The sequence below is a fragment of the Eutrigla gurnardus genome, assembly GCF_963514095.1.
Source record: "Eutrigla gurnardus genome assembly, chromosome: 19".
In the NCBI taxonomy this organism is placed as follows: Eukaryota; Metazoa; Chordata; class Actinopteri; order Perciformes; family Triglidae; genus Eutrigla; species Eutrigla gurnardus.
The window spans coordinates 22,434,452-22,444,044 of record NC_139930.1 but is presented as its reverse complement, the minus strand read 5'-3'; the positions used below and the strand labels follow the sequence as shown (position 1 = coordinate 22,444,044).

General features: G+C 42.7%; 1 protein-coding gene across 1 annotated transcript; it reads left to right on the top strand.

The window, feature by feature from the left end:
- Positions 1 to 113: 113 nt before the first annotated feature.
- Positions 114 to 9,513, top strand: ankrd34ba (ankyrin repeat domain 34Ba). The gene is made up of 2 exons (XM_084036088.1): positions 114 to 158; positions 7,177 to 9,513. The coding sequence occupies exon 2, from the start codon at positions 7,226 to 7,228 to the stop codon at positions 8,849 to 8,851; it is 1,626 nt and encodes a 541-aa protein (XP_083892214.1). The 5' UTR covers positions 114 to 158; positions 7,177 to 7,225; the 3' UTR covers positions 8,852 to 9,513.
- Positions 9,514 to 9,593: the final 80 nt, after the last annotated feature.

Here is a 9,593-nt window from a genome sequence, read left to right as displayed (position 1 = left end):
GTGTGTGTGTGTGTGTGTGTGTGCATATATTTGTGTTTTTGAGCTAAGCTGCCACAGAGTTTGTCTCTCACTTGTGTTCAGTGAACGTGATGTGGAGGTTTGATTGGGGAGACGGGGGAGTGATGGAATGATGGAGTCAGAACCAGAACCAGATCCAGGTACGGGTCTCAGAATACTGTAAATACTCAACATGCAGTTGAAACAAGCGGTTAATTGATTACAATATAAATGATACTGTGAAAGTTATTTTATGTCTAGTAGAAGTACAGATACTTGTGTTAAAAAACTCTGGTAAAAGTAGAAGTACTGATTCAATTTCTTTTCTCAAGTAAAAGTGAAAAAGTAGAGAAATGTAATCAAAGTAGAAAGTATGAAGGACAAACATACTGGCTGTTTGTTTTGCTAGCTGAATCTCATGTCATAAATAATTAAAAAATTATCTATGCTTTTACATTAATGCATCAGTCCTAATAATCAAATGATATTTCAACTAAATTTGACTGATGTGATAATTTTACTGAAGCAGCATTTTCAACGACTTGTAACAGAGTATTTTAACACTGTTGTAGAAGTACTTTTACTGCAGTAGTGGATGTGAATACTTCCTCCACCGCTGCATGCTGAGGTTTTCACGTGATAAAGTGACAGAGTCTGCCAGTTCAGCTGATCTGCTGCCGCCCACATAAGCAGGGCTGAAGGAGAATAATCAAACCCACGCCGGTGCACAAATCTAAAACGGGCCCGCCAGGTAAGGGACCGCACGCCAACTCCCGTAACCCACCGCGGAGCCTGAAAGTCTTCTGCACATGCTCAGATGCAAAGGAAGCACGCTGAGGGAAAGACACGGCACGACAGAACTGAAGATTAGGTCTTTGTGGATGTTTGGACGAGCTTTGTGCAAGATCAATTTCACAGGAACATAATAAATAAATAATTAACTAACAACACGGGACAACAGTAGAACAAATAAAATCAGAAATGCCCAACAACAATAGACCTATAACATAAAACAATAATAAATGTTATTTTAACAAGTCACGACTGCAACGGGGCAAATAAATTAGTAAAAAAATGTTACATTTAACAGAATACCCAACAAAATATAACAGCACATGTTAAATCCCACAAAAATACACATTTTTAAATGACAGAAAACAGAGAAGCAGCGAATGTTTGAGAAGCTTGAACCTGAAGCTATTTGATGTTTTAGGTTGATAAATGATTATTCAATTAAAAAAACAATGTTTCCTGATCGATGAATCATTGAATTGAGCGATGTCTCGTGTTGTACAGTCGCTGCTGAAAGACATTTTGCCGGTAAACCGGCAACTCTAAAGTCTTGGTGAGCGAACACATTAACCACTGAGGAAGATTAACCTCATCCTGTCGCGTCCCATCACTTCCAAAGCTCTAACGACCACATCTGATGTCCACGGGGCGAACAGTCGGAATGCTGACAAATGAAAAAAGTATCACTGCAGCTTAATATCATCAGTGCACGGAGAGAAACAATCCCCTCCGAGGTTAAAGGAGAGGGCAAGGACACGTTGCATCACAGCCACACAGCCGCCAGACCACGGTTTTCAGCCTGAAGGGGAAGCTAGCAAGCAGCACAAGTACTCAGATCTTCTACTCAAGCAACGCCACATTCTCACTCCCAACTTCCTGGTGCTTGGTCCACAACCTGGTATCGTATGATTACCTTTTGAGGGTATTTTGTCTGGGATTACATATTCTCTGTCACATATTAGTTTCAAACATGTGGCGACTTCCAGAAATGTGTCTTAAACTTGCATTCTCCCTGCTGGCCACCAGGGGGCGACTCCTCTCAGATATCATGGAAGTCTATGAAAAAATGGTCCTACTTCTCTCTCTTGATGTATTATCTCAGTAAACATTGTAAACATGTGATCATGTGATGACATGATGTTCATTAGTAAACTTCAGTTTTCACAGGAAGTTAGGTTTAAGCAACAAAACCATGATGCGAGGTCTCCTCTTGTGTCCAATGTTTGTCGTGCTTTCGAGAAAGATTCTTACGCAGTGATGCAAAGTAGGAAAGACTGCAAATATAAATCTAAATGACAAAATAGATAAACAATCTTCTGCAGATTCTGTGGATTCATCGCTACGAGAAACACCTTTCACAATTATTTAATTTATTTTCAATCTAGAAATATCTATTAGTGCAGATTGTATGAACTTTGAATGTGAAGTGCATTTGCGTGCAGAGCCGCGCACACAAAGTGCTCAGATAAAATCAGTTTTATTCGAGCATAAGCACTGGACATGTCTCAGCCGGTGGTCCGGGTCTTAGGGTCATAAGGGGCTTTAATAGCAGCTCTCATCTGTAGATATAGCTAGCGGAGGATTATGGGGGATTACTATCACTGTGTGTCTGCCGCTGTGACGGCTGCACATAAAACCACTAAACATCACTGATCTACGTTGTTTTTTGTTGCACGATTTACATCAGTTTTACTTTCTGACACACAGTGTTGATCAGACATCATCTCAGGTTGCAAAGCTGCTGCTTTATTTCTTACATTTACTCATTTAAGACTTTTAATCCGCAGCTCCTTCCAATATGATAACATTGGGGGTTTGATAACGCTGCGTAAGCTCATATCTGGCATCACGATTCACACAAATTCACACATTTAGTTGCTGGTCTCCCGCCGCCTCGATCGGTTACTTTGTTTGTTATGGTATGACTTAGTGAACCCAAATTAACCCTTTAAAACAACAAAGTCACGCAAAGACACACATCATGGCGGCGGTAGAGCAGCGAGTCCCGTGTCCCGCCAGGTGAAAATGACTGTATTTGTCAATGGAGTCTTGTGACTTTGACTAAAGTGCAGATAACCAGTCTGATCGGCTAAAAATATCATTCCACTTCACCTTCTGCCTGTCTGTCCTTCTACCTGTGTGTCTGTCCTTCTACCTGTCTTTTTTTTCTACCTGTCTATCTGTCAGCCTATTCAGCTATATGTCTTCCTGTCTGTCCTACACACACACACACACACACGTCCTAACCTGACCCTTCACCTGGCTAAAGGCGAACGCAGCCTGAAACTAAAGGTCACTTTACACGTGATGTAAAATGACTGACAGATGTTGACATCTTGTGGTGGATGTATGAACTGCGTTGTGAAGTCTCAGTGTTTCTATGGCTACGGGTCTGGAAAATTAAAAGCTGGGTTGGTAATAGTCTCAGCAGAGAATACAAAGAACTGTGTTTTCTTTTTTTTTTATTATTAAAAATCATGCAGCAGAGTACACTAGTACAGGTACAGGTACATGTATTCTTGTGGTACTTATTACTAATATGCACCTCATATTACACTGTTTCTCTTTCTTACCTTCTTATTCTTTCATCGCCTCTATTTTATGTTGAGCAACATTATCAAATCAGAATTTTTGGTTTAACAATAATTAAATCATGTGCATCAAAAGTATGTACACACTCACACACACACAGAGCAACATGTGCCACCACTAGGCCTCCTTTATGGTTGCCATGGAGATGTCATTGACAAGGTGGACACATTTTTTTTCCCTTTCTGCGTGCAACTAAAGAAATTGCCTCACAATTCGCCGGCCTCTTACTGGATCAGACCTCCTTTTAATGAAGAGACAAACGAGACGCTGCCGTTGCTATAGAGCTTCACCTTCAACACACTCCTCGTTGTCAACCTGCTGCTGCGATGGATTAACCGTTTTTAAGACCTGCCTGACGACAAGCCTTTATATCACTTTGTCTGTAAAAACCTTGACTGCTGCAGTGAGACACACACACACACACAGACACACACACACACACACACACACACACACACACACACACACACACACACACACACAGACACACACACACCTCCTGCCTGGTCACAGTCAGTCCCAGCTCTTCAACAGGGGAGTAAATGTCTGCAGGAGAGGACTGAAGGTTGGTAAGTACACACACACACACACACACACACACACACACACACACACACACACACACACACACACACACACACACAGGAAATGTATTATCAGCATCTCTCTAACTTTATTCTGACAGGATCTGGTTGGTGACTCTGCTCAGATGTTTAGCTCTTTCTTGCGTGATGCAGCATTTAACACGTTTTTATCTGTTGGAGAGTGTGTTGGACAGTTGCATCACAAACACCGGCAACGAGCGTACGTGCACACACAAACACACACACACACACACACACACACACACACACACACACACACATCTCCTCTTATGGAGGACGAGTGTTGAGCGAAGCTTGTTCAGGTGAAGTGGAGTTGGGCTTTTTATCCTCAATCTGCAGGCGAGGTGGAAAGGAAACCGTGTGCAGCGTTTGTGAGCGTTAAAACAGCAGCTTCTGAAGGGAAAGTACAGGTTTTCAGCTTCAATTTGAGGTGTGTTTACTTGCATGTCAGGTGAACGTTTTTTTTATTTTTCATGCTGTACCCTACATTTTAGTGGACTAACCCGGGTACGGCTGCATGTGTGTCAGCGTTACTTCAAGAGCTGCAACAGAACGATGAACAGCCGGTACTACGTGTGACATTTGCATCATTTACCGACATCATGACGACTCAAACAAACGTCATACGCTGTAATTCTGAGGTACTTGTACTTTACATGAGTATGTATGCAACCTCCTGCAAGTCCAATACATTTAAGACAGCACTATTGTACTTTTTACTGCAGTATTCGTATCTGACAGCTATATTTACTTTGCAGATTCTGATTTTAAAAACTCATATGAGCATGCAAATATATGTATATATATATATATATATATACAGTAAATATATAAAACGCTGTTTGCATGTTATTGCAGATGATTCAATCATATAAAATATCAACATAGTTCCATTTTCCTATTTGTCTGAAAAGTGTGTACTTTTATTTGTATGATTTGCTGATTTTGCCTAAATTCACCAAAACGTGCCATTCGCCAACGCCTCATTTGCATATTTACACATAACATTTCAGAGCACTTGTAATACAAAAAATAACTTTCTAAAAGCTAACAGCATGCTAACATGCTCGCAATGACAATGTTAACATTCTAGCATGTATAATGTTAACCATGTGCTAACATAAGCTAATAACAGTAAACACAAGTATTAGCTTGTGCAGGTATTTGCTCAGAAAATAAAATATATTTTTTACCTCATGATGGCGCTGCATGGTCATTTCCATCACCACATTTAATGCAATTCATCCTGACATGGAAGGATTTGGCAAAGATTTTAGAGATTTGTAAAAAACAAACCTTCCACTTCCTGGTGGATCACATGACACACCTGCTACCAGAACCCTTCATCCTGCCATTCACCCAGCAAGTGCTTGATCTGGTGCTTAGTGCCCCCTAGAGTCGACTAAATATAACAAATAATAATACAATGAAATAGAGGAACAGTCGGGGAAGTCATTTTGATTCATCCTCTGAGGAACATGAATATTGATGTGAAATGTTAGTACGTAGAGTATTCAAAGCAAAAGTATTGATGGTGCAGTAAAATGTTTTATCATTATATCTGATGTTTCTTTTTTAATATAATATTCCTGCTGCATTAATGTGTATGTTGCATGTCTTTAACTAGTTTAATCTGCAGCAATGCATCATATTATTCTATAAATCATCTGGAGATTCGGAGTAGAAGTACAAAAGTAGCATAAAATGTACCTTGAATTGGTCAGATGATATTAACAAACAACTAAGCGATCTGTGATACACTGATGGGAAAAAAAAGAAAGAGCATGATTAACTGATTACAATGTGCACCACCTCCACCTCATCTGTCAAATATGGAGCATGCAGATGGTGTTTTTTTGTTTTTTGTTTTTTTTACATGTGTGTAGCTGCCAGTGATGATGTCACTGCTGATGACAGAATGAAGCAGAAATAGAAGAAGAAGAAAGTGCTTCTCAGCTGGGATGCAATCAAAAGTGAAGACGAGCAGTGATGGTAGAAGTACTACTTAAGTAAAAGTAAAAACTTAAGTACAGGTAACTGCATTCAAACTGAGAATAAGAAAACATGGACAGACCATTCTGTCACTGGATAAAAACCTAAAGCAGTGTATGTGGAAAGTGGATCGTCGCTAATAGCAACACCTGCTATTAATTCATGTATTGTGTGATTTCAGTGAAGAATGAGGGACGTACATACATGTACATATCAACTTACATATCAAACATAATGTATATACACTAATCCTTTCCTTTCCTTCCCAAAAGATTTTTTTTCCCACAACAACACTCAAACTCTTCTCAAGATACTTGCTGCTGTTTGGTTTGTCATTCGTCATAATTACAGCTCCAGCGTGGCTGGTGCATTAAACATTTATCGGAACCACACAACCACACACACAGACGCCAACTGACTCGTCGAATTTCAATTTCAAGGTCCGTGACTCATACGGGAAATGTAATGTTGCTGTCTGAGACATTGGTAACAGCCACCTTCTCTGGTCTAATAGAGAGAAGCAAGGACGAACGGCACAAAGGCTGATAGAAAGCCGCCGCCTCTTCTGGTGCTGTGGAGGACGAGTTAATGAAAAGGAGCTGCTGAATATAAGAAAGGGAGAGAAAAAGACAAGAACTGTATGTGTTCTGCTTTTCAAAAGCCCCAAACTACTGCTTTCACAGACAAGTAATTATAATAATATATTTATATATGTATAGCAGTTATCAAAAATATACAAAAAACACAACATAGTACTAAATTAGCCACATTAAAAAGTTTGTCGTAGGGAGATAAAGCTCTTAGACATGCCACGATAATTATCAACTTGTGATATCAAACAAGGACATGATCACTTTACATTAGCGACTTATTGTACAATACAGGGACATGAACGCAATAATCTTTACGTTAACGTCTTATCGGTAATTTATGGACATGACCTCTTCTGATATGATACATGGACATGAGCACGATCATTTTTACTTATCGTACCATATATATGGACATGTATGCAATCATTTTACGTTACCGACTTTCTCATCTTATATGGACATGACCTTTAGGATTTTCACGTTATTGACCTATTGTACGACATGAGGACATGACCATGAAAAAAGGCCAAAGAGGCGAGATATCAAAATAGCTTTGCCACTTTATTTCCGATAATTCTCTAAAATTGTTTTGTTTTTTTCCACAGAAACCTGTCTGAATAAATCTCCCAGACCCGCCAGCTGGGACCACGAGGGATGGAGGGAGAAGGCAGTAATCCCGGGGTAGCTATGGATTCAGGGAACCCTTTGCTAAGAGCAGTCTTCCTCCGTCGCCTGCGGCTCACGCGGCTCCTCCTGGAGGGCGGCGCTTACATCAACGAGAGCGACGGCCAAGGCCAGACGCCCCTGATGGTGGCCTGCAGGACCAAACACATCGACGTCCAGAGCGCCAGCCGGGTCAAGCTGGTCCAGTTTCTTCTGGAGAAAGGAGCGGACCCCAACATCCAGGACAAGGAGGGTCGCTCGGCCCTGATGCACGCCTGCCAGGAGCAGGCCGGCCCTGAGGTGGTGTCTCTACTCCTGGCTAGTGGAGCGGACATCAGCCTGGAGGATCAGTCCGGGACATCAGCGCTGGTCTACGCAGTCATGGCTGGAGACTGGAAGGTCCTGAAGCTGATGCTTGACACATGCAAGGCCAAGGGGAAGGAGGTGATCATCATAGCCACCGACAAATTCCCATCTGGGAAACTGCAACCCAAGCAGTACCTCAGCATGCCTCTCCTCGGTCCTCTTGACAAGATGGCATCAGCAGCTCCTGCATCTCCCTCCGAAATCCAAATCATCACCTCCCCGCAGTGCGCCTCCTCTTCCCTATGTCCCCCGAAGACTGCCTTCTCATTTAAAGAAGACCAGTCCAGCGGCATAACCTCCCATCCATGTTCCCCATCACGGTTCCAAAGGCTTGGCCAAGCAGCGCCGAACGGCCTGCAGCAGCCCCTACTGAGGTTGAACTCCGAGCCCTGGCTAAAGATCCCAGCGACTCTGCTCAGCCAGCAGCCTCTCGCAGCCCTGTCTTTAGAAAACCGTAAAGACCTCAACCAAACTCAGGACCCCTCCTTCAGAATCCCCAAACTGGACAGCACAAATGCAATGACGGAGAGCTTCGAATGGTATGAAGGAAAATTGGGGAGGGACAAAGGAGTAGAAGGAGAGAATGAATGTGCCAAACATGTGGGACCAAAGATATCCTTACCAGGACTCATATCATCCCACTCTGCCTCCCACCCTAACCTCCATTCTGCAAACCTTGGAACAGATTCGCTCACCTCCTCTTCCTCCTTATCTGGTGGCAAAAACCTTGGCACTCCACTTCACAGCATGGCCTCGTCAAGCATTCACAGCATAATCCAGAGGCGCAAGATTGGGTCGGACATCTACAGCTCTGACCCGCAGCTAGCTAGACACATCTACAATCTGCCAGAGGAGTCCCAGCAGGCCGCAAGAGACCTAACGGAGGACAAGAGGCTGGCCCCCCTACGCTGCTCCAGCACACTGGGCTCTAGGGAGTCCTTGTCAACCTCGGGCCCAAACAGGAGAGTGCTGTCTGGGTACGAACGCAGAGGGTCTGGAGCCTTCTTGTTGGACCACAACTCCCAGGCCAGGCCCAGAGCTCTGCCACCTCTGGCCCTCAGCTCCACCAACAGCCCGATCCTTAATGTGTACAACCTCAGCTCCAGTGCTGGAAGTGGTCTCTGTGAGGGAGAGTCTGGCCTGAAGGGTTTCCTTCCCTCCGCTCCTCCTGGCCAGCCCAAAGAGATGACCAGGAGGATGCTGCTGAGGAGACACTCGATGCAGACCGAACAGTTCAAAACCACAGTGTGAAATTCAACCGAGTTCAAGGCGTTTTAATGTGAAATGTTTTGTCATGTGATGTGGTGTCAAATACAACGAGGGAAGCCAAAGAGCATATAGTAGAAAAACAAAGCATCCCAATCCATGTAACTATACGTGACTTCCTCCGCTTCAGCGTGCCGTGTATCGTCACTGTGCATGTGGCATCAGCGTTCAGTTCCGTGAATTAAAATATCTGACATACGTAACCTTATAGTTATTTATGGTAACGTGTTAGCAAACGGTTTACACATTCAGCTGGCTCGGAGCAACGTTAACATGAAGTTGTGTTTCTGGCCACTTAACGAGTTAAATCCAACACTGCCTTCAGCTCCGTTTTGGTCTCCACCAACTCCTGATTAAAATATCTCTTTAGCTGCTTTAAATGCTCTGCAATATCCACCAGCTAGTTGCTAACTGTGTCTGTGTGCTGTTTGGTGATGGGCAGGTAGAAAACAGGGGTAACGAGGGAAGAACTGGTGGGCTCAGAACCAAAACAATAAGCTAAAAGAGGCTAAGCCTTGTAGCTAATAACCCTCTGAGGATTTGCCAATTCAAACATTTTGTATGGTCTTTTTAATCCATTGTTCATATATAACAATATATATTTATTGGTGCAGCTTTAAAGTCACTATATGCAGAAAATTCCTGACTTTGGCTTTAAAAGTCTTCAAAAGACATCAACACACCGCTTCATTTTACAAAATACAATATCGAAGAATGAGTTGAAAGT

Bases quoted from the DNA above. Each gene is read 5' to 3' on its own strand.
- ankrd34ba (XM_084036088.1), top strand. From the start codon at position 7,226: ATGGAGGGAGAAGGCAGTAATCCCGGGGTAGCTATGGATTCAGGGAAC.